Source organism: Danio rerio, chromosome 1 (genome assembly GCF_052040795.2).
Source record: "Danio rerio strain M-AB ecotype USA chromosome 1, GRCz13ab, whole genome shotgun sequence".
NCBI classification, from domain to species: domain Eukaryota; kingdom Metazoa; phylum Chordata; class Actinopteri; order Cypriniformes; family Danionidae; genus Danio; species Danio rerio.
The window spans coordinates 56,348,400-56,375,000 of NC_141021.1; the positions used below are offsets into that span (position 1 = coordinate 56,348,400).

The following is a 26,601-nucleotide window of genomic DNA, read 5'->3' on the forward strand; positions in this document are numbered from 1 at the left end:
TATAGAAAATATAATATTATTTAAAAATACACAGTCTTTGTTTTCTTTTTACTCCATGTAGGTTATCTGATGCATTTTAAAGCAGTTTAGTGGATATTTTCATCCTGAAATTTGATCAGTGCACAAGGGTTAAATGAAAAAAAAAATGTAATTAGAAACACCACATGGAGTCATTGTGTTGAAATTTGAACATTTTAATATAACTTAAAATAAATACTACCAAATGGCGACGCAAGTGGCCTCTACAGGGCACTTGCTCTAATGTTTTGGTATGAAAACAAACAAACAAACAAAAAAAAAAAACAGGCAAAAACGACTAAAGGAAAGGTATAAAAAAATAATGAGGGAGAGAGAGCACTTCATAAAACGCGGCCGACAGCGTTCTTCGTCCCAACATACGAAAATAAATACAACTAAATTACATCTATAGTACAAAAATACGCGGAAACCCAACCAAAATAATAATAATGAAAACAAAACTAAAACAAAACTCAGTCAACATTAGAAAACCTAATGAGGATTTTCCCGTTAGCCTGACCGAATGCGTCACAGCGTGAAGAAAAACAACGCAAACTTTACCCAACGATCACGCAGACACACTCATTTCATTCGCTATGAAGAAAAAAAACGGCAGTTTCCACTTCGGGACGTGTTTGTTTTTTGTTTGTTTTTTTTGTTTTTTTGTGTCTCGTCTCGGGCAAACAGAAGGCATTGCATATGTACATCACACACGGAGGGTCATTCACACTGGTATTGCATGGCTCAGTTGCACATATAATGAGTCTGTGATTCAAGCGCAGACATTGCGCGTCCGTAAGATTTGCACAGGATGAGTTCGGGAAAAATCGCGGTAATAATATCTGTATGTACATGTTGAGGAGGCGCTGCTCTCGTTCTGTGCTGCTGAGAGAAAAACGCCGACAGTGGAGGAGAAACGCAGACGATTTCACCCCGTCGGTGGGTTGATTTGTGTGAGTGAATCTCACGAAAACATGTCAAAAAGAATAATAAATCAAGTCTATTTGTTTGGACTGATTATTTTTAAGTTGTGGCATTTTATGACAATCATGCTCCTGTAAATTCTCATTACCGTAACGTAAAAGAAAATATGGCTGCAGTTTACAATGTTCGTTCATGTATTTACCAAAATCAAATCACTTTGTTTGGACTGATTATTTTTAAGTTGTGGCATTTTACGACAATCATGCACCTGCAAATTATCATTACCGTAATGGAAAAGAAAATATGGACAAAGTTTACAGTGTTTCAGTATTACTTCACGTATTAACCAAAATCAAATTGATTTGGTTGGACCGATATTATTTTTTAAGTTTTGTCATTTTACGACAATCATGCTCCTGCAAATTCTCATTACCGTAACGTAAAAGAAAATATGGCTGCAGTTTACAATGTTCATGTATTTACCAAAATCAAATCACTTTGTTCGGACCGATATTATTTTTAAGTTGTGGCATTTTATGACAATTATGCACCTGCAAATTCTCATTACGTAACATAAAAAAAATATGGCCACAGATTACAATGTTTCATTATTAGTTCATTATTGGTTCATGTATTCACCAAAATTAAGTCTATTTGTTTGGACCAATATTATGTTTAAGTTGTGGCATTTTACGACAATCATGCGCCTGCAAATTCTCATTACCGTAACGGAAAAGAAAATATGGCTGCAGTTTACAATGTTAGTTCATGTATTTACCAAAATCAAATCTTTTTTATATGACAATCATACTCCTGCAATTTCTCAATACCGTAACATAAATTAAAATATGGTTAGTTTACATTTATTTATTGTCCTTCGACTTAGTCCCTTATTTATCAGCGGTCGCCACAGCGGAATGAACCGCCTACTATTCCAGCATATGTTTTACACAGCGGATGCCTTTCCAGCAGCAACTCAGTACTGGGAAAAACCCATACACTATCACATACTACACTATGGCCAATTTAGTTTATTCAATTCACCTATGGCGCATGTCTTTGGATTGTGGGGGAAACCGTAGCACCACAAACTCCACACTAAAACATCAACTGGCCCAAACTTAAACCAGTGACCTTCATGCTGTAAGGTGACAGTGCTATTCACTGAGCCACTGTGTCACCCTACCACAGTTTACATTTATTACATTATTAGTTCATTTAAATAATGTCATATTTTTTCTTTATTTGGTAATGAGAAAGATTTTTCGATGCATTACGGTAATGATCATTTACGAAGAAAAATGTTGCAATGCAGAACAACCTTAAATTAACGACAAAACGAGCCTATTCTTCATGCAAAATGCGATTATTTGATTTTGTGGTTATGATCATTTAGCAGAAAATTGTCATAAAAGTAATACTGAGCTATAAACAATCGTAAATGGGCCTAAAAATGTGCTTTTGTTCATGCAAAATATAGTGGATTTCTTTTTATTACGGTAATGACAATGAGATTTTGTTGAATTACGGCTATCAAAATTTAGCAGTGAGCAATAAGCCTAAAACAATGCTTATTCTTAATGCAAAATACAACAGATTTTTATTGCGGTAATGACAATTCGATTTTGTTGCATTACGGCAATGATCATTTAGTAGAAAATGATCATGAAAATAATATTGCAATGCAAAACAACCCTAAATGAGCCTAAAAAAATGCTTTTTCTTAATGCAAAATACAATCTATTTTATTGCGGTAACGACAATTAGATTTTTTTGCATTACGGCAATGATCATTTAGCAGAAAATTATAATATTAAAATGCAAAATGACCCTAAATGATCCTAAAACTTTGCTTTTTCTTCATAAAAAATACAACAGATTTTTTTTTTGTGTGTGTGTGTGTAATGACAATTAGATTGTGTTGTATTACGGCAATGATCATTCAGCGGAAAACTGTTATGAAAATAAAGTTGCAATACAAAATGATCCTTAAATGATCCTAAAACCATGCTTTTTTTCCCATGCAAAATATAATAGATTTCGGCTGCGTTTCGTGAGATTCACACTTGTGCTCTGAATAGCCTGAGAGACTTTTACAGTAACGGCAGTTTGTTGTACGGCTGTGTGTTTGAACTGAAACCTTCATAATCAAGAGCGCGAGGATAAAAAACAAACAGAAATATTAACACTAGTGTCACACTTTCCCTGCTTCCTTAGTGTTCGTTTTTATACCCAAAGCAAAAGCAAGGACTGAGACTCTCAGACGGAGGATTTCTGTATGTGTGTGTGTTTGCCTGTGTGTTAAAAATCGGGAACAAAATGAAACCGGGTGAGCCTCACAGGAACAGATCTACTGCTGCGTCTAAAAACCCAAACTACACGTCTGTCTGTCCGTCCGTCCGTCCGTCTGTCTGATGAGATCCACACACATAAGGCAACATTTTTGGTTTGTTCCCCACAGCGGCTCTTTTAAACAAGTGCAAAATAAAAACAAAACAAAAATGCTCCGGGTCTTCAACAATACTGATCATACCGCCCCCCCCCAGAAAACACTGTCCATGATCTGTAAACAACAAGCTGAAAGTGTACAAGACTTTTTTTTAATGTGGGTCGACTAGTTTAAGTCTCACCCAACTGTGCAAAACCCCTTTTAAGTCCCACGTGAAACCAAAAATGAAAACGAACAGAAAGCAACGTAAATGACTCGCTATGACTATCGGTAATAATCGGAGAGAGATAGAGAGAGGGGGCTCTTTCTAGAATGGCTACGCAGGGCGCTTTTTGATAACATCACTCCCGCCCGCTGGCCGAATACGAGAATTGTGGGAAATGTGGTCTCCTTTCGCTATCGGCCGCGTCCATCCCGTCCTCATCATCTGCAGAGAGGAAGAGAGGGAAACGGGTTATTCTATGCTACCCATAAAAAGGTATTTCCCAGCAATTATGGAATACACTCAGCGCTATGAAGAAATATGGCGGCGATTTTATAACGTGCACACATGCGACTTCCTGTTCCTGCAACAAAAGACTTACATTTCTCTGGAGGAGTGATGGTGATGGTCTGCGCTGTGAACTCCTCGTCGAAATATCTGGTGTCTGTTTCTGAAGAGACCTGGGGCATGAATGGCGGCACCAGCTGTGGGAGAGACACAAAGTGTTTAATAGACATGACGTAAAATTGTCGTAAAGTTTGGGGTTCAATGTTTTTCTCAGACTATTACCTCACTAACCAGCACAACAAGCCTAATTGAGCCTAAAACTCAGCCTTTTCTTAATGCGAAATTATGTTTTTTATTGCGGTAATGACATTGTTGCATTATGATAATCATCATTTCATTTTTTTGTGGTAATGACAATTAGATTTTTTTGCATTACGACAATCATCGTTTAGCAAAAAAACGTCATGAAAATAATATTGCAAAGCAAAATGACTCTTAAGAATTTTTTTAAAATGCTTGTTTTTAATGTAAAATACAACAGATTTTTTATTGCGGTAATGACAATTAGATTTTGTTTTGCTCCCGTTCTGTGTCCATGTTGTTGTTTACAGTACTGTCTTTCGGTAGCGTTAAAGCCATGTGTTATAGTCATGTGATAGTGGCTTGACGAATAAGGGAAGGCTACGCAATGATACAAAAGCCCTAATCAGGTAGCGAATCTCAGCAGTCCTGCATCCGTTTTCAGATGTCTCCGTTTTCCCTCATACACACTGAGACAGAGCAGCAGCGTTTTAGAATGAAAAAGGCCTCTCCAGCGTTTTCGAAACGCTCCGTTTTCGGCGCTCGAGAACTCGAAAACATATGCATATTAAAACGAAAACGCATTAGTGTAAACAGTGCCTCAGAACATCGTCACTTTTTCCTCAGCTCATTTTTCCATCTTGTTGTCCTCCATTGCAAGTGTACCTTTTTGTCGTAGACGTCCTGCCAGTCCAGCGCCGTGAAGAAACTGTGTCTCATGATTTCTTTAGCATCATCCGGGCCTCCTCCGAGCCTTTGGATAATAAACAAACAGATTATTTATATCCTACGATTAACATACCAAATCAAGAACAACCAAATCAAGCCCAGATTGTTTCATGCGAATATAGATGGGTAATGATGAACGCTCAAACTCTTATTTCGATGAGATGAAGGGAACCAATTTTTAAACTAAAGGAAAGCTGTTTGGGCTCAAGCTCAAATAACTTGATCCTAAATTTAAATTAAGGGTTAAAATGGATTAGAAATGTGTTAAAAGAGGAATGGACAGAGCACAGTCCTGATATAAACCCTCACTGACCTCTTATTGGGGTCCTTGATGAGTAAGCCAGACAGTAAAGACTTAGCATCAGCAGAGAGAGTTCTGGGAAATTTGATCTCCTCCATCAGAATCAGCTCAAACAGCTTCTCGTGATCCTGAAGAAACATCAGCATAAATTAACAATGCTTTTGACAACAGACAATGAATATAATCTAGTCTGCACCACAAAAAACCTTCTATTACAGAAATAATTACGATTATTCAGCAAGGATGCATGAAAGTGAATAAAAGCTGCAGTTAATACAGATACGCTCACTGGTCACTTTATTAGGTACACCTGACCAACTGCTTGTTAACGCAAATTTTTAATCAGCCAATCACATGGCAGCAACTCAATGCAATTAGGCATGTAGACATGGTCAAGACAATCTGCTGTAGTTTAAACGGAGCATCAGAATCGGAAAGACAGAGGATTTAAGTGACTTTGAATGTGGCATGATTGTTGGTGCCAAACAGGCTGGTCTGAGTATTTCAGAAACTGCTGATCTACTGAAATTTTCACGCACAACCATCTCTAGGGTTTACAGAGAATGGTCCAAAAAAGAGAAAATATCAAGTGAGCGGCAGTTCTGTGTTCTTGATGCCAGAAGTCAGAGGAGAATGGCCAGACTGGTTCCAGCTGATAGAAAGGCAACAGTAACTCAAATAAGCACTCGATATAACTGAGGTCTGCAGAAGAGCATCTCTGAACACACAACATGTCCAACCTTGAGGCAGATGGGCTACAGCAGCAGAAGACCACACCGGGTGCCGCTCCTGTCAGCTAAGAACAGGAAACTGAGGCTACAATTCAGACAGGCTCACCAACATTGGACAATAGAAGATTGGAGAAACGTTGCCTGGCCAGATGAGTCTCCATTTCTGCTGTCACGTTCGGATGGTCGGGTCAGAATTTGGCATCAACAACATGAAAGCATGGATCCATCCTGCCTTGTAAGACCGGTTTAGGCTGGTGGTGGTGGTGTAATGGTGTGGGGAATATTTTCTTGGCACACTTTGGGTCCATTAGTACCAATTGAGCATTGTGTCAACGCCACAGCCTACCTGAGTATATTTGCTGACCATGTCCATTCCTTTATAAACACTGTGGACTCATCTTCTGATGGCTACTTCCAGCAGGATAACGCCCCATGTCATAAATCAGGAATCTTCTCAGACTGTTTTTTTGAATATGACAATGCGTTCACTGTACTCAAATGGCCTCCACAGTACCATATCTCAATCCAATTGAGCACCTTTGAGATGTGGTGGAATGGGAGATTCGCATCATGGATGTGCAGCCGACAAATCTGCAGCAACTGTGTGATGCTATCATGTCAATATGGAGCAAAATCTCTGAGGAATATTTCCAGTATCTTGTTGAATCTCTGACATGAAGGATTAAGGCAAGAAGGGGTCCAACCCGGCACTAGTGAGGTGCACCTAATGAAGCAGCTGATGAGTGTATGTTACCAGGTATTTCCATTTTACAATTTCCCCCCCAAAAAATGAGAAAAACAGCATGTTTCCATCATATTATTATCCCTCCTGTGAAATTTTCATTCAAATATAAAACTCTAATTTTGATGAGTAATAATGCTTCACAATATTACTGTAATTTTGATGAAATAATAATTTCCCCCCATTATTCAGCATGAGCTACTGCAGTGTTTCATACCTGGTTATAAAAGGGCAGACGTCCACACATCATCTCATACATGACGACTCCTAGACCCCACCAGTCCACGGCTCTACCGTAATCATTGTCCTCCAATACCTGAGAGAGAACACAGAATACCACGGCATGCAGAACATTACTGTGAGTGAGTGAGTGAGTGAGAGAGAGTGAGAATAAGTGTTTATAAGAATGAGTGAGTGTGCTTGTGTTATTGTGTTTGTGTACGTATATATTTCCAGTGCTGCATTCAAACAGATAAAGCACCCAGCCATACCTCAGGGGCTAAATACTCCGGGGTCCCACAGAACGTCTTCATGGTGGCGGCGTCCGTGATGCCCTCCTTACACAGGCCGAAATCAGTGATCTTTATGTGACCGTCTTTATCCAACATCAGGTTTTCCAGCTGGAGGAACACACACACACACACACATATATATAAACACACGTTCATTATCTTCAGGTCAACTAACAATGCTAAAGATACTGTTTCTGATGCATGTTATGATGTGTGTGTCACTGTTTTTTCACCTTCAGGTCTCGGTAAACAATCTTCGCTGAGTGTAAGTAATCTAACGCGGAAACGATCTCAGCGCCGTAGAATCGGGTTCTGTCCTCCGAAAACACTCGTTCTCTCGACAAATGAAAAAACAACTGCAACAACGAATGAGAAGAACAACCTTAAGAAAGCAGACATATTTCCCAAGTGATGTTTAACAGAGCAAGGAAATTTTCTCAGTATGTCTAATAGGCTTGGGCGGTAATATGGTATACCGCGGGATCTAAAAATAGCAACGGTGTCAGTTTCAATACCGCTATACCGTCATAAAAACAATGCACTTCAATAGGAGACAAGTATGAAATAATAAGTGTTATTTATTTAATGCCTACAAAAGCGTATGCGTGATTGTCATGACGGGACAGTGTGGAGGAGAGAGAGAGAGAGAGACGTAAGGTAAGATTGAGTCGCGCACCAAGTCACCTGCAGTGTATGTGTATGTGTGTGTTTGTGTAAATAAGAGAGCATGCTGTCTGTGTGTCGCTTGGTGCTCTCTCTCTTTCTGTGTGTGTGTGTGTGTGTGTGTGAGAATGAGAGAGAGAGAGAGAGAGAGTGTGGTGCTGTGCGTCTCTCTCTCTCGCTCTGTGTGTGTGTGAATGAGAGAGAGAGAGAGAGTGTTGTGCTGTGCGTCTCTCTCTCTCGCTCTGTCTGTGTCTGTGTGTGTGTGTGTGTGTGTGAATGAGAGAGAGAGAGAGAGAGAGAGAGAGAGAGAGTGTGGTGCTGTGCGTCTCTCTCTCTCTCTCTCGCTCTGTGTGTGTGTGTGTGTGTGTGAATGAGAGAGAGAGAGAGAGAGTGTGGTGCTGTGCGTCTCTCTAGCGCTCTCTGTGTGTTTGTCCCACACAGATCTCTAATACGAACAAGACAAACAGGTGACCGCGAACCTCAGGTCGCATATACGGTATTCAGTTTCTAAATGATTTAGGCACAAGCCAACAGTTTGGTGACGCTGTCTGAGCCTTACGTCATCTTTTTTTTATTATGCACGGTAATACCGAATACCGGGGTAAAATAGGGAGGAGGTTTGACGGTATCAAAATTTGGATACCGCCCAAGCCTAAAATGTTTTTTTTTTTTTTCTGGAGAAAGTCTTATTTGATTTATATTGGCAAGAAAAAGTTTAAAATTTTTTAAACACCATTTTAAGGTGTTATATATTGTTAGCCCCTTATATTATTATTAGCAATATTTGTTTTCAGTAGTGTACAGAACAAACCATCATTATACAATAACTTTTTTTTTATACAATAATTACCCGAACCTGCCTAATTAACTTAGTTAAGCCTGTAAATGTCACTTTAAGCTGAATACTGGTATCTTGAAGAATATCGAGTCAAATATTATTTGCTGTCATCATGACAAAGATAAAAACAAATCAATTATTATTGCAGACTTATATTTCAGAATGATAATATATTTCCAACTAATAATGAATATTAATTAGGGGGCGTGACTTTGATTTTGCGCTTCTATCATCTTTCACTAACTGTTAAAGGGGTGTTGCTTAGCATAGGGACCTGTTATGCGAGAAAAAAAAATATTATAAGGGGTTTAAATACATTTGTGTTGCTTCAGTGTGTGAATATAACCAGCTTCTAATAGTAAATATGCAAGTCTATTTTTTATAATCATGATAAAAACTCTGGAAAAACACTTTGATTGACATTCTGCCTTTGTGCGTGTCATCAGAGGGGGAAAGCCCCGCCCATTAGTGACCATTTCTCCCTAATTAGAATAAACAGCCTTAAGTGAGAAGCAGCCGTCCGCCACTACAGTTTTGAATCTGCCACAAAGCTCCGCCCTCTTGAAAATCTCAATTGAATTTAAAGCGACAGTCGCTAAAATGGCACAATTAGCATCAAAAACCTACAAGAAGCAGTTTCAAAGCGTTATTTAAGATTGTGTGTGTGGTATTTTGAGCTGAGACTTCACACACACACACTAGGGACATCAGAAACTTATTTTACATCTTGTGAAAAAGGCTCCCCTTTAATATATTATCCTTAAAATATTATAACATATGATCAATAAATCACTTTATTGTCAAATATCTAATTTACAAAATCATAATCTCCAATGGCTAATGCAACAATTATTATTCATTCAGGGATTCATTATCCTTCAGCTTAGTTTCTATTTCAGAGGTCGCCACAGCGTAATGAACCGCCAACTATTTCAGCATATGTTATACCCTTTCAGCTGCAACCAGTACTGAGAAACACCCATACACTCTCACATTTACACACACACTCATACACTACGGACAATTTAGTTTCAACCAATTCACCTATAGCGCATGTGTTTGGAGGAAACCCACGCCAACATAGGGTGAACATGCAAACTCCACACGGAAATGCCAACTGGCGCAGCCGGGACTCAAACCAGCAACCTTCTAGCTGTGAGGCGACAGCGCTAACCACTGAGCCCCCTTGCTGCCAACAACTATTATATTATCTTTCAATTATGCTACAATCTTTCAGTAATGTTCTCAAAGTGCTTGTGTTAACAGCTATTTTCGATAATAAAATAATAATGGATCTTTAAGATGTAGCTTCTATGTTTAAGTTCATTTCTGAGATCAGCCATGCCAGAGTAAATGACTCAGATGATGGAAAAACAGTCTGACATTTGATTACATCATATAGATATGATGATGACATCAGCACGAGTCATCAGTGTTACGAGTTCAGTTTATTATAAATGCTGCCCTTTTATATCATTACTGCATCATTCCCACACGCTCCGAGGAAGAAACAAAAACACTGAAATAAAGAGAGACGTCGAGTAAAAAGGCTGAATGTTCAAAAAGAAAAGTTCAAATAGTCACAACAGGGTTCTTACGGGTGCTGGAAATCCTGGAAAATGCTTGATTTTTTATATAGTGTTTTCAAGCTTAGAAAAGTGCTTGAACCTGCTTGAATTTATATTTGCAGGGTTTGAAATTGTGACTGTTTTGGTTGCATATTCGCACAATTTTATCTATGTGACCTCAAAATATATTTGGGAGCATATGTGCGAGTGCATATATTGTTGTCGTGCGATCAGTTTTCATTGCAAAATGTTCACCGCATGCGCGTATTTATGGAGCTAATAATAAGCCAAAACAATCTGAATTTGAAGTGTGTTCAACTGAATTATTAACAAATGTAAGTTAATAATACTGATTATAAGCTATTAGAAATGTTTTGAATTTGTATTTCTTAACTTGATCATTAAACATCTGAAATTTAAGACAACTTAATTTTTTAAGTCAGGTTTTTATAGAACTTCTGATTTTTTTGGGGTTCTGAATTCAAAGACTGCAGATATTGGGCATGTAAAAATACAGTTTTAAGTTTTTAAGAATTCAAATTAACACAATTTAAATTCAGATTGTTTTGGCACGATTAGCTTTCCATGTATTTAGGAGACATTCACCCATAATGCATCTTTGCACCTGAAATACCAATCCAATAACTGTAAAAACAATAACAATGCACATGAAATATCATGAACGACTGATCATGAAAGTTTGGTACTACACACAAACAAAATCTGACTGTAAGCTTATTTCATGAGATATAAACTTTAAGTAGAAAGAGACCAAACTTAAAAACATACTTCATCCAATAACTGAACTTTTTTTATTTATTTATTTATTTATTTATTTTTATCATTTTTGGGTGAACTATCCCAATAAATCTATGCTCGAAAGTACTCAAGAATTTAAGTTGAAATGTCATATTGTGTTTTTTAAAATGGCTCAATGGAACGTGCCATAAATGTGAAAAAGTACATACAACATATATAAAGGTAAATAACCGTGGTTATGAATTGCTGGAAAAGCATACAAATGCAGCTTGAAAGTGCTTGAAAAGTGCTGGAGTTTGAAGTTGGAAAAGGTGTAAGAACCTTGTCACAAGAGAGAAAGAAATGAACAATTCTGAAGCCTGAAGACATTTAAAAATAAAGATTAAAAGAAAACTTTTAAAAAACTAAGAGAATAAAAATCTCAGCTTTAGAAATGTAAAAAACACTTTGAAAAGACAGAAAGAAAGCTTAAACTCTGGAGAGAAAGTTGATGTGAAAGTCTAAAAGAAAGAATCATGTTACCTCTCCTCCATTCACATACTCCATAACAAAACATAATCGATCCTTCGTCTGAAAGGAATACTTCAGTGACTGCAGGAAGAAAGACGAACAATTAATAAACAAGCTTTCCATTTGAATCTCAGGTCAAAACAAAATGATGTTGATTTTAAATGGCTGATGGCAGTTTGATTTAAGCAGGATTTACCCAAAATATACAGTTGAAGTCAGAATTATTTGCCCCCTTTTGATTTTATCTTATTTTTTTAAATATTTCCCAAATGATGTTTAACAGAGCATGGACATTTTCACAGTGTGTCTGATAGTATTTTTTCTTCTGGAGAAAGTCTTATTTGTTTTATTTTGGCTAGATTAAAAGCAGTTATTAATTTTTTTAAAAACATTTTTGGGACAAAGTTATTAGCCCCTTTAAGCAATTTTTTTTTCAATAATCGACAGAACAAACCATCATTATACAATAACTTGCCTAATTACCCTAACCTGCCTAGTTAACCTAATTAACCCAGTTAAGCCTTTAAATGTCACTTTAAGCTGTATAGAAGTGTCTTGAAAAATATCTAGTCAAATAATATTAAATGTCATCATGGCAAAGATAAAATAAATCAGTTATTAGAAATAAATTTTTAAAACTATTATGCTTAGAAATGTGCTGAAACAATCTTCCCTCCATTAAACAGAAATTGGTGAAAAAATAAACAGGGGCACTAATAATTCAGGGGGGCTAATAATTCTGACTTCAACTGTATATATTTATTAAAATCATGAGGTCACTCACAGTTAGAAATGGGTGCCTAGTGTTCTTCAAAACTCTGCTCTCCGTGAGTGTGTGAGCAACTTCATCCTGAAAAACAGACAGACAGTTTGAGATCTTCATGTAATGTGACGTTCATAGTTTCTCTGTTCCATCTGTCCTCAGAGCGCCGGATTTATATACAGTGGGGGAAATAAGTATTGAACACGTCATGTTTTTTCCTAGGAATAATATTTCTAATATTTCTTTCTTGCTGTTGACATGAAGTTGAACCAGTTTTTGGTAAAAACTCAAACAATACAAACTTAAAAATAAAACAAACAAAAAAAATCTGAAAACTAAGTTGTGTGTAATAACAATGAAATGACAACTTGGTTTTCTTTCTCTGAACGCATTTGAGAGTCTGCTAGGCTGTGTTTTGGATCATTGTCTTGCTGAAATGTCCACTCTGGTTTCATCTTCATCCTCCTGCTAATGTAGACGTTGGACTGAAGCAGCTGATATTCATTTACATTGAGGAAGGGTACAGGGTTGTTGAAGAACTACTGAGAGATTTCAGCTGCTGTCTGGGCTTTCCATGTCTTTTTACACCTCCCTTTCTTCATGTGTTCAATACTTTTCCCCTGCATCATTTCATATTGTTATACATAACTTGACTTGTGAACAAATTAGATTGGTTTTATTTGCATACATGGATTTCTTTGGTTGTTACCAACATCCAGGGAAAATTTTAAGTCAACAGCACCTTTAGAAATATGTGGTCTGAGAAAAATGGTGACGTGCTCAATACTTCTTTTCCCTGCTGTATATGCTGAAAAAGTAAAGTAAGGGATTGCGTTTCATTTTAAAGAAATTTAATTACATGTATTTATAGGTATGAAAACATATAGGTATCATACAAACATGTATAATAAAATATTTATAAACACTTATAGATAGCTGGATACTATGAAACTTCTATGTTAAGCTGCTTTGACACAACATTATTATATAAACATTAATTGAATTGAATCGCAGTAAATAAATGTACCAAAGGGTGAATATTTTTGTACAACTCAATTCGGAGAAGAGGAGTAATGGTATTTTTTGTTTGTTATACAAATATATTTTGCAGATTAATTCTGGTTTTCAACTAAAGAAGATTATTTAACAGGACGATAGCACATAAAACAATGAATTAAACTAAAGACAGTATAGGGCATGTATAAAATATGAGGTCATTCATTCATTCATTTTCTTGTTGGCTTAGTCCCTTTATTAATCCGGGGTCGCCACAGCGGAATGAACCGTCAACTTATCCAGCAAGTTTTTACGCAGCGGATGCCCTTCTAGCCTCAACCCATCTCTGGGAAAAAATATGAGGTCATCGGTCTAAAATGTTTTTTCATGTTTTGGTCAATGTTTATTTATTTATTTATTTATTTATTTATTGCAGAGTAATTCAATTTAACTAAATGTCATTTTGAAAACTTTACAAAGCTAACATATATATATATTTTTTAATACAGATAAAAGGCCCTAATTCTAACGCCCTATTTACACGGGGCTTCAACGTCAACGCTTGACTGAAGGGTGTGTCTGAAGTTGGGGCTAACGCGATCGTCATAGAAGCGTCAGCCAATGAAATTCAGTCAGCAATAGGCCACTGTCTAACTGGTGTATTTGCATACAGCGATCTGATTGGCTGACGCTTCAGTCGGCGCTTGAAAAGTTGAGCTAGTCCCAACTTCTGCAGCGAGCAACGCCTCTGAAGCAGCGCCGACAAATCCACAATGCAGTTCGGCAACGCCTGACGTCACCCATTCAAAGTGAATGGGAAGCCTTGACGTTGAAGCCCCGTGTGAATGGGGCGAAATAATTAAAATAATAGTTTATTATAATTAATAGATTTAATTAGTTTAATTTGTCTATGCATTGAGATTCATGGGGATTTTAAACAGCATTGGGAGCGGTGATTAAATTGACTAAAACAAGTGATTACATTTCAGACATGCTAATTAAAAAAGTTGCTTAAATACAATTGTGATAATTTAATTAGTAGCAAGTAAAAAGGATTTCATACCTTGGCAATAATAACCTCCTTTTTCAGGATCTTCATTGCATAATACGTGCCGCTGGCTTTCTCTCGCACCAGAATCACCTTCCCGAACGTGCCTTTACCCAGCAGCTTCAGATAGTCAAAGTCATTCATTGTCTGTCAGAGACGAGAACCACATGAATGAGCATGTATGTTAAATGGGTCATCAACTACTACATGCTGTTTATATTGTACAGTTCTCTGAGGTCCACACAGATTTTTAGTAATTGACTATTTTATGGCCTGTTTTTGACCCTCATTAGAATGAGATTTTAGAGTGAGAAGAAAACACCCACTGCTCTGATTGGCTGACAGTTTTGCATATTAATTAGGCTAAACGGGCAGTGAAGTAGAAGCAGGTGTCAATCTTCTGTGGAGGTGTGGCTTACTCCCCATATTACATCATAGAGTAGAGCATTCCAGCCTTAAAAATAAGCTAATTTTAGAGTAACGACAACGTGCTGATTTAATAAACTTACAGGATATTTTAAAGAAATCAATTCTGCATCAATTCTGAGATTTTCAAAAATCTTAATCCTTAGCTTAGTTTTGTACAGCAGAAGACGCTCTAGGCAAGTTTTGAACAGCAGAAGACGCTCTAGGCTAGTTTTGAAAAGTAGATGGTGCTCTAGGCTAAAGCACTATCTATTTACTGTGGATGTCTTCTGCTGTTAAAAAACTAGCCTAGAGCGTGTTCTGCTGTTCAAAACTAGCTTAAAACATCTTCTGCAGTACCAAATTAGCCTAAAGCGCCATCTACTGTTTGAAACTAGCCTAGAGCTCAATCAGCTGTTCAAAACTAGCCTATAGCACCATCTGGTGTTAAAAACTAGCCAAGAGCATTGTAAGCTTTTCAAAACAAACTCAAAACTTTTTCAAAACTAGCCTTCAACTCTAGCCTAGAACATCAACTGCTATTCAAAACTAGCCTAGAGTGCCAAATGCTATTTAGAATGAGCTAAAAAAAATACTAGCCTAGAGTGTTATCTGCTGTTCAAAACTTCCCTAGAGCGTTATCTGCTGTTCAAAACTAGCCTACAGCATCTTCTGCTGTTTAAAATTAACCTAGAGCTTTATATGCTGTTATAAACTAGCTTAAAACGTTATCTGCTGTCCAAAACTAGCATAGAGCATCTTCTGCTGTTCAAAACTAGCTTAGAGCACCATCTGCTGTTCAAAACTAGCCTAGAGCGTTATCTGCTGTCCAAAAATAGCCTACAGCACCTTCTGCTGTTCAAAACTAGCCTAGAGCACCATCTGCTGTTCAAAACTAGCCTAGAGCACCATCTGCTGTTCAAAACTAGCCTAGATCACTTTCTGCTGTTCAAAACTAGCATAGAGCACCGTCTGCTGTTCAAAACTAGCCTAGAGCATCTTCTGCTGTTCAAAACTAGCCTAGAGCTTCACCTGCTGTTCAAAACTAGCCTAGAGCTTCACCTGCTGTTCAAAACTAGCCTAGTGTCATCTGCTGTTCAAAATGTGCTTAATAAAACTAGCCTAGAGCGTTATCTGCTGTTCAAAACTAGCCCAAAGCGCTGTCTGCTTTTCAAAATTAGCCCTAGAGCACCTTTTTCTGTTGAAAACTAGCCTAGCGCATCTTCTGCTGTAAACAATTAGCTTAGAGTGCCGACTGCTGCTCAAAACTTTTTTAATTTCTCAGGTTCACGATCCCTGTGAACCTCAAGGTACAACGCTTCTGCTCCTGGCAGAGAGTCTACCTTTCGTTTGTGATGACTGGTTGACGTGTCCATCTCCTCCTCGTTGACGTTTTCAATCTGAGAAATTGGGCTACACAGGATTCCTTCTTCCTCCTGTTTGGCCAGCTTGTCTGCCACCATCTGAATGGCCTCGACCCACTCGTCCCTGGTTCAAAAAAAAAAAGAATAATTCAATTAGCCGATATGCATCAGAGGGCGACACGGTGGCTTAGTGGTTAGCACCGTTGCCTCTAAGCAAGAAGGTCACTGGTGCGAGTACCAGCTGGGTCAGTTTGCATGTTCTCCCAGTGTTGTTGTGGGTTTTCTCCGGGTGTTCCCATTTACCCCACAGTCCAAACATTATTATTATTATTATTATTATTATCATTAAGTGATGTTATTTATTTATCATTCATCTGTTATATATACATGTTTACTATTATGTGTTCAAAGCATTTATGTATTTAGCATGTATGTGCTTTTCACTCAATACAAAACAACTAATTAATTATTGAATATATCATTTTTATTAACTATTTACTAGGATAAATTATTATAAAAGCAACAATTACATTTTCAAGCACTTCATCCACAATATATGCACTATTTAAACCTTCAATACACTAGATACAATCATCAAGGATTTCCATGCCCTGTAAATGTTATTCAGTTGTTGACTGCATCCTCATTGGTTGGCTAGCTTGCGTGTTTTAGCGTGTTTTACCTCTCCTCTGGCGTGTCGACATGGAAGGTGCGCTCGATCACAGTGGTCCACTGCAGACACCTGATGATGAAGGTGTTTGGTTTCGGTCTCTCAGTCTTCATCAGCTGACACTCTGACCAAACACAACAGCAAAACACACACGCTTGTTTATGTGGAATAACAGTTTCGTCGTCTCTTATTACAGATTCAGGCTCGCTCTGATGAAATCACGCATGATGATTCCGTTTGCTTTGACTGAACTGAGTGAGTCACGGATCTGGAGAACAGCAAACTGATCTGATGCAATTAACAAACGAAACATCGATTTCATGATCAGAAAAAAAGTGATGAAAATGATGATTAGGATTATGATGATGATAATAATAATAATAATAATAATAATAAACAAAAAAGAACCAATGAATAAATTATAAATATTAAATGATAATAACAAAGCAAAAAAATTACTTGAAAAATATATAAATAATAATAGTAATAAATAAAAAAATTATCAGATAAACAAATAATACTTAATAATAATAATGATAATAATACTTATAATAATAATTATTATAAGTATAATGATGAAAAATTCTCATAAAACATCTCATAAAATTACTGTTGTAATAATAATAATAATAATAAACAAAAAAACTATAAATAAACAAATAAAAATATTAAATGATAACAACAATAATGAACAAAAAGTAAATATTATATAAATAAAGTGAAAAATAAATAAATCAATCAATAAATAATAATAAGGAACAGATAAACCAATAATAAATGATGATAATAATTATAATAATAAAATCAAAAATAAACTAATAAAAAATAATGATTACAAATTAAACAGAGAAAAAAATATAAATATTATTAATAATAATTATTATTATTATTAATATTATTATAAATATTATTACTATTATAGTTGTAGTAACAATAATAATAACAGATTGTAATAATAATAATAAAGAATTAATATAAGTAAATTAACCAAGAAATAAATAAATAATAATAGCAGTAGGATTAATAATAATAATAATAATACTTATTATATTTATTAATACAAATTTTTTTAATAATTAAATTCAAGGATTTTTTTCTATATTTTAGTGACTCCTATCTGTTCTCTTTTCTATATACATCTATATATCTATATTTTACATATATATATATATATATATATATATATATATATATATATATATATATATATATATATATAGTCTAACTTTATCATATTTATTTAATACTTTCGAGACAGTCCCTTGCAAACAGACCCTTACATCTGAAAGTCTTTTGAAAACATTAGCATCAGCACATATTTATAGTCTGAGAGCCATTCAACATGTTGATTCCCCTGAAAAAGGAGTCTGATAATGAGAGCGACTCACTGGCGACAGAGAAGTTGTTGAGCGGATACGCCAGATCTGCATCCTGCGGCTTCTCTTTATAGCCAATAAACGAGCCGTCCGTCTTTAACAGGAAGTACCGCGGCCTCCAGTTCTTAATGTACTCACCTGTACAAGCAATTAAATGATTAAAACCTGCATACAATAAAACATGCAGAAGACAACATGCAATATTTACAGTCCTGTTATTATAACTCATGAACTAGGCTTATTATGATAGCAAATGTTCTTGTCACGATTAACTGCTGAAGATTTGACAATGATAGACCTGTCGAGCTTTATTCTGCAATAACGACCTCCTGGATGTACTTTATCCCTCACATATTGAATTGCTGACCATCAACATGTAAATCAAAGTTAGTTTCTCACCTCTTTTCTGCACCCATCCCTCTTTCACGACGTTCAGGTCGTTCATGTTGGCTCCGGGGTCAGAGGTCAGTGCTCGTGTGCCGCTCTCTCTCTCTCAGCCCGCAGTGATGTAATGTCTCCTCCTTCACTTTCTCGCGACCCTTCAGACACTCCAGTGGTGACTCAGCCTGGAAGGAAACAACAGAGGAGAGAAAACACACACGGGTCATTCTCTTCCGCTTGCGGCCCTCTCCCACACACACACACACACTTCCATGAGAAATAAAGTCATTGTTAGGAGCAGGGAAATTTCTCCCGCCTCTTCCGTGGCCTTCTCTTCCTCTCACACACTGGATGCTGAGGCGATGGCTTATGCACAAACACACATTCTTGTATACATGGTTTACAGGGACACTCTATAGGCGTAGTGTATTGTATACAGTATGAAACACTTATTATACCTCACACCTACCCCTAAAACAAATCTGGCAAGAAACCTGTGGCCAATTCTGAGTGCAAAATGACCTCGTTGAGTATTATTTTTAAGCATTTCGTATTACAGGGACACGAGGTGCGTCTCTTTAAACAACCTCAATGGAGAACAACTAGGCCATACCCCTGTCAAAAACAACTTTGTGTCCCTGTAAACCACATAAACCTGTGCACACACACACTCACATATACAGCTGTATTTACAGGGATTTTCATAGATGTAACAGTTTTTATACTAGTATACAGACTCTATATTCTCCCCCTCAACCCCTAAACCAACCCTTACAGCAGGGGTGCTCAATCCTGTTCCTGGAGATCTACCTTCCTGCAGATTTCAGTTGCTACCCATATCAAACACACCTGCCTGTAATTATCACATGGTGTTCAGGTCCTAATTAATTGGTTCAGGTGTGTTTGATATGGGTAGCATCTGAAATCTGCAGGAAGGTAGGGGATTGAGCACCCCTGCCTTACAGGAAACACCAAAACACATCAAATACAAACTTTCCAAAGGCTGAAATGCATTGGCATTAGGTATGGGCCGGTATAACATTCTGACAGTATGATAATATATTCTTTTTAAATGTCTGAAAAGCGGGCGAGGCAGTGGCGCAGTAGGTAGTGCTGTCGCCTCACAGCAAGAATGTCGCTGGTTCGAACCTCGGCTCAGTTGGCGTTTCTGTGTGGAGTTTGCATGTTCTCCCTGCCTTCGCGTGGGTTTCCTCCGGGTGCTCCGGTTTCCCCCACAGTCCAAAGACATGCGGTACAGGTGAATTGGGTAGGGTAAAATGTTTGTGGTATGTGTGAGGATGTGTGTGTGGATGTTTCCCAGAGATGGGTTGCGGCTGGAAGGGCATCCGCTGCGTAAAAACTTGCTGGATAAGTTGGCGGTTCATTCCTCTGTGGCGACCCCGGATTAATAAAGGGACTAAGCCGACAAGAAAATGAATGAATGAATGATAATAAAAATAATAGTAATAATAATAATAATAATAATAATAATAATAATAAACCAAAAAAGAAACCAGTAAATAAACAAATAAAAAAATTAAAAGATAACAACAACACTGAACAAAAAATAAATATTATATAAATAAAGTGAAAAATAAATAATAATAATAATAATAATAATAATAATAATAATAATAAGGAACAGATAAACCAATAATAAATGATAATATCAACTTTGTGTCCCTATAAACCACATAAACCTGTGCGCGCACACACACTCACATGTACAGCTGTCATTACAGGGATTCTCATAGATGTAACAGCTTTTATACTAGTATACAGACTCTATATTCTCCCCCTCAACCCCTAAACCAGCCCTCACAGGAAACACCAAAACACATCAAATACAAACTTTCCAAAGGCTGAAATGCATTGGCATTAGGTATGGGCCGGTATAAGATTCTGACAGTAAGATAATATATTCTTTTTAAATGTCTGAAAAGCATTTTCCCCTTTAAACACAATATATATTTTATTTTGAGAAACATTTAAAATATTTTGCAGCAGTAAACATGTCAGGCTAAATAATTTCATTAAATCATTGACTTCTGCTGTCTTCATTTGTTTCATAGACACAGATTTCCTGACAAGTTAAAACGGCATCTTTGGATATCTTTTCCGCTGAAGATAATCTTAAATCTTACAGAAACCTTAGGTACGGTAAAGCAGAAGATTTTAAAACCTTGCTGTTTCCAAACCTCAGTATACCTTGAAAACGGTTATCATCCCATGCCTAATTGGCATTCATTTTATTTCATTAAATGTTCTCTTATATTACAAGCGTGGCAGGAGATCCCGATTGTGAACTATATGTGGACTTCTAATGGTCTCAGGACCATTGCTGTCTATGGAGGATGATAGAGCTCTTGATTTCATCTGAAATATCTTAATTTGTGTTCCAAAGATGAATGAAGGAACAACAGTTGAGGGTGAGCAATTATTAATAACCAAATTTCCTTTTTTGGTGAATTCATCCTTTAAAAGAACATCTTAAATCAACATCAGATGCTCAGAATGAATCTCAAGTATCATCTCTACCACTGAACACTAGAAATACAAACAATATACAATCAATAAAACATCAAATCAACCTCTCAATTACCTTAAAACCAAACCTAGATCTCTTGTATTGCTTTTATTTCAGTATGTTGATAAGAATATTAATATGCAGTTGCTATGGAAGCCCTCAGATTGACGTCAACAGAAGGATCGCCCATCCAAACTGGGAAGCAAATAGTCAGAATTTGATTGAAGATTAGCAAAACATGCATGTTTTTTTCAGTGGATTAACTTGCACGGATTTAATATTTAACATAAAAATAAGAATATGAACAAAATAAACTTCTCAATTACCTTAAAATCAAACCTAGATCTCTACATTTTAACTGCATGGTCAAACATATAACCTTAAAGCCTGCATGAACCTGAAGTTGCTGATTCTTTTCCTACAGTTTGTTGATGTACCTCCAACTGAATTGGAATATTGAGTAGAAGATGGGGCTTTCCTTCATAGCAAACCATCAGTAAGAGGGGTGTGGTTAAGAATATTAATATGCAGTTGCTATGGAAGACTTAAAGTTGACAACAAAAGGATCGCCAATCCAAACGCGGAAGCAAAATGGTCAGAATTTGAATGAAGATTACCAAAACAAACAAGTTTTCTTTCAGTGCATTAACTTGCAGGGATAAATTATTCACCTTAAAAATAAGAATATGGAAAGAATATAGAAATATATAAGAATATAAAAAACCCTGATGAAAAATCCAGCTTAAAACAGTCTAGGCTGGTTGGCTGGCTTTAGCTGGTTGACCAGGCTGGTTTTAGAGGGGTTTTGGTCATTTCCAGGCTGGTTTCCAGCCATTTCCAGCCTGGTCTTAGCTGGTCAGGCTGGAAAATGACCAGCTAAATCCAGCTAAAACTAGCTTGACCAGCCTGGTTTAAGCTGGACATAGCTGGTTTGGGCTGGGCTCCCAGCCAGTCTAGGCTGGTCAAGCTGGTGTTTGCTGGTCATGTCCCAGCCTGACCAGCTAAGACCAGGCTGGAAATGGCTGGAAACCAGCCTGGAAATGGCCAAAACCCCTCTAAAACCAGCCTAGTCGACCAGCTTAAACCAGCCAACCAACCTAGGCTGGTTTAAGCTGTTTTTTAGTAGGGAATTGACTTCTTAATTACCTTAAAATCAAACCTAGATCTCTACATTTTAACGGCATCATCAAACATATAACCTTAAAGTCCGCATGTACCTGAAGTTGCTGATACTTTTAGTATGTTAATTCCATCTGAATCTGACTATTGAGTAGGGGCGGGGCTTTCTTTTTGTGTGTCATTCCCTCATAGCAAACTAACGGTAAAAGGGGCGTGGTTAAAAATATTAATATGCGGTTTCTATGGAAGCCCTCAGATTAACATTAACAGAAATATCGCCATTTGAAATGCGGAAACAAAATACCAGAATTTGAATAAAGATTACCAAAACAAACTGTTTTCTTTCAGTGTATTAACTTGCAGGGATTAATTATTCACCTTAAAAATAAGAATATGAGCAAAATTAACTTCTTAATTACCTTAAAATCAAACATAGATCTCTACATTTTAACTGCATCATCAAACATATAACCTTAAAGTCCGCATGAACCTGATGTTGCTGATACTTTTAGTATGTTGATGTAGTTCCAGCTGAATCTGACTATTGAGTAGGGCCGGGGCTTTCTTTTTGTGTGACATTCCCTCATAGCAAACTAACGGTAAAAGGGGCGTAAAAGTTAAAAGTTGCTATGGAAGCCTTCAGATTGACGTTAACAGAAGTATCGCCACTTGAAATGCGGAAGCTAAATACCAGAATTTTATTAAAGATTACCAAAACAAACTGTTTTTTCAGTAGATTAACTTGCATGGGTTAATTATTCACCTCAAAAATAAGAATATGAGCTAGCAAAATAAACACTGTAAATTTGGATTTCTTGCCGATTTTAAAATTAACTTTAAAATTGACTTACAAAATCAAAACTGTATTATTTAGGACCTGAGAATCAGCCTCACAATCGAACACATGCAACTCTGAATAAATATTACAATCTTATAATCTTCTGATCCAACTAATCTATTATAAAATAGCACTGGTACATAGAAGAACAGTTGCACGTTCATGTTTGATCTATTTTTAATTAATAAACATCTATTTGCTGTTCTACATTAAAGAGTTCACCATAACCTACAGCATCACTGTCTTACATTATCAATACATGACATCATTTTGTACCATGAATAATAAAAAAAGCCTGCGCACCATCATCACACATGACGTCTGCTTGAGTAGCATTATACATATGTTAAGGATGTCAAGAAAAAGAGTAATTATAATGCATTTATCATTTAAAAAAATAACATTTGCATACATTGTATGATTATTTTTACTTGTACCTGAAATATGCATTTATAAAGGTTATATTTCAGATTCTATATTTATAAAGCTTCAATATTATGTTCAAGCCGAATACCAAATATTGAAGGAAAAACACATAAATCAACTTAAGGTAAAATATTAAGACTCGCTCTCCCTAATCTAAGCATGAAATTTCATAAAAAGGTCACAATATGTGATATTTAAAGCAGTCTAAAGCAGCTCTCTGTTTTGTTTTTCTTGTCACATGACAACAAAATGGCTTCCTGATTACAGCACACAAATTTTGTTAAAAAAGATTAATAATTAATTATACAAGTCAAGTAATGAATAAATAAGAAAACATTGTAATAATACACGCTTTTCCCCATAAAGCATTTTTCCCAGTTTCACCATACTTAATCTTAATTCTTATATAAAAACACAACATTTGATTAAATTAAATAAACAAAACCACATTCTACGTTTAAGAAACTCATTTGAACATAATGATTAATAAAATCAACGCCTAATTCCGTTATCAAAAAAAACGAGATGTACGACAGCAGCCACCAAACCAATGTCAACAAAAACAATGGCGGACACGGTTGGACATCACACACACACGCACGCGCGCGCGCGCACACACACACAGTGATGTGACAGCAATTAACATGACGAGTCACAATAAACACAATGAAGCAGTGGCTTTTGTGTCATTTTGAGCTTCAGTTATATAATCTATCGCCATCATAATAAACAGGCACACACACATACACACAGCAGAACTGACAGCTCATCATGAACATGAACAAACGTGCCTATAACACACACACACACACACATACAGTCACACACCAACACACGAGTGTCTGTGCGAAACACGGTTGTCTGATAACAATACAAACACACACATGCATTTATGCTGGAGGAGGATGTGAAACGTGCGCGCTCTTGTTTTCTGTTTGGCCGAAATGCGTAAAATGGTGGACGCGCATCAATAATAACAGCACCACGCATCTCAGCGTGTGGTTTGGATGCGTTTAAAACGCAATGTTGCGCTGATTGAGATCAAAATAGATTTGGAGAGATAAATAAATAAGGGTGTCTTGCGTCCGAGCAGCATCCCGGACAAGGCCGAGCATCCGCGCCGGAGCATCACTGGCCGCCGCGACCAGTGATGCTCCGGCGCGGATGCTCGGCCTTGCCCGGGATGCTGCTCGATGATGGAGGAAAAAATAAACAACAACAGTACCTGGCAGACGCTCCGCCAGACGGTGGGATCGGTTCCGCGCCAGCCCGGTGTGAGACAAACCCAAACCCGCACGCAGATAATGCTGCTGCTGCCGCCGCCGGTCGGTCGGTCATGAGGAAAACGGAGGCACGCGCGCCCGTGATGTGGCCATCATCATCTTCGTTACCCCGGTGAACCGAATGACCCTGGATGAATGGCGTAACCCGATGCAGAAAGCGCGGTGACGGCGCACCCCGTCTCCAGCACTCGAATTTACCCGTATCCTACTACGCCGAGGGCCCTGCTGCTTAATTTTTAATGAGATGAGCGTCGGGATTGGACTGTAGGGCGGGCAACGTCAGATTTGAGCTCATTAATATGCAGAACGTAAGCCTTCCGCATTGGAGGATTAACGGACAACGTCAGCGAGAGACGATTTATATAAATTACACAAACAAGCTTTATTGGCTTGGATGCTGGTATTTAAGCACAATTTTCCCTAAACAAGTACATATTTTTGGAATAATAGATGTATTTAATATAAAATTGGTCTCCTAAAATTGGTAGGAAAATGATATTGGTTAGACAACTTCATTCATTCATTCGTTCATTCATTCGTTCATTCAATTATTTTCTATTTTGCTTAGACCCTTTGTTAATCCGGTGTCGCCACAGCGGAATGAACCGCCAACTTATCCAGGATACGCAGTGGATGCCCTTCCAGCCTCATTCACTCATTTACACAAACACTATGGACAATTTAGCATACCCAAGTCACCTATAATAACTGCATGTTTGTTTTTGGATTTGTGAGGAAAATCAGAGCTCCCGGAGGTACACGAGGAGGACATGCAAACTCCACACAAATGGTCATTTATTATCTGACAGTGAATGTTTAGATAAGTTTGTTTTTTCAGTTTAAATTAGATTTTTCTCCTTCATTTTCTTAATTCCTGTCTCTCGTGTTGTTATTTTGAATGATCAAAGCCATGTGCTTTTAATATAAATATTCTGATTAACATAAAGAATACGATAACAATTCATTCAGCATATTAACAGTTTACAACATTGTGGAAATCATAAAATAAACACAAAGTATTTGATTGCTTTCCCCCATCATTGTCTTTACTCTCTGGCTTTTAAACATGTTGTTAATTTAATTGTTCAAAGCCATGTGTTTTTTAATATAAACATATATTCTTATTAACAAATAATACGATAATGATTCATTTAGAATATATAATATTAACAATTAATAATTATTTTAAACAGACTTCATAACAAAAAAATCTACTTTTTTATTGATTAAACAGGGAGTACAGAATTATACATAAAACAGTACAAGGGAATTAACAACTGAATTAATCATGAACATGAAGTATTTTTTCAGCATTTAGGCTGTCTTAATAGCTTTGGTATTACTCTGCACTGTAAAAAAGACACAATTTTACAGTTTATTTTTAGCAGCTGTCGGGTGCCGTTGAAATAACGGCCATTAAATTACAGAAATTTACTGTAAAATAACAAAGTCTGAGTTACAGAAATTTAAATTTAAGTAATTTCTGTAATTTAATGACCGTAATTTTACAGTAAATTTCAGTAATTTAATGTCCGTTGTTTTACAGTAAATTTCTGTAATTTAATGTTCATTATTTTACAGTACATTTCTGTAATTTAATGTCTGTTATTTTAAAGTAAATTTCTGTAGTTTAATGACCGTTATTTTACAGTAAATTTCTGTAATGACCATTTTTACAGTAAATTTCTGTAATTTAATAATCGTTATTTTACAGTAAATTTCTGTAATTTATTGACCATTTTTTACAGTAAATTTCTGTAATTTAATGTTCGTTATTTTACAGTAAATTTCTGTAATTTAATGTCTGTTATTTTACAGTAAATTTCTGTTATTTAATGTCTGTTATTTTACAGTAAATTTCTGTAATTTAA

General features: G+C 36.6%; 1 protein-coding gene and 1 long non-coding RNA gene across 2 annotated transcripts in view; both read right to left on the reverse strand.

Moving 5' to 3' along the window:
* Positions 1-26,601, reverse strand: part of LOC147847018 (uncharacterized) — a 919,394-nt gene that overhangs the window by 862,726 nt on the left and 30,067 nt on the right. The gene's annotated exons all lie outside the window — the stretch shown is intronic.
* Positions 179-24,942, reverse strand: akt3b (AKT serine/threonine kinase 3b). Its single transcript, XM_087238129.1, has 15 exons — positions 24,673-24,942; positions 18,556-18,722; positions 18,169-18,294; positions 16,793-16,904; positions 16,090-16,234; positions 14,357-14,488; positions 12,319-12,384; positions 11,547-11,615; positions 7,430-7,552; positions 7,176-7,304; positions 6,902-7,000; positions 5,224-5,339; positions 4,848-4,935; positions 3,976-4,078; positions 179-3,818 (listed from the first exon to the last, which is right to left on the reverse strand). Exons 2-15 carry the CDS (start codon positions 18,599-18,601, stop codon positions 3,733-3,735), a joined length of 1,440 nt encoding a protein of 479 aa, XP_087094255.1. The 5' UTR covers positions 18,602-18,722; positions 24,673-24,942; the 3' UTR covers positions 179-3,732.

Bases quoted from the DNA above. Each gene is read 5' to 3' on its own strand.
- akt3b (XM_087238129.1), bottom strand. From the start codon at position 18,601: ATGAACGACCTGAACGTCGTGAAAGAGGGATGGGTGCAGAAAAGAG. The intron at 14,489-16,089 runs GTAGACTCTCTG...CGTCTCTGACAG, and splicing joins CCAGTCATCACAAACGAAAG to ACAATGAATGACTTTGACTA. The intron at 4,936-5,223 runs GTCAGTGAGGGT...TATTATCCAAAG, and splicing joins ATCAAGGACCCCAATAAGAG to GCTCGGAGGAGGCCCGGATG.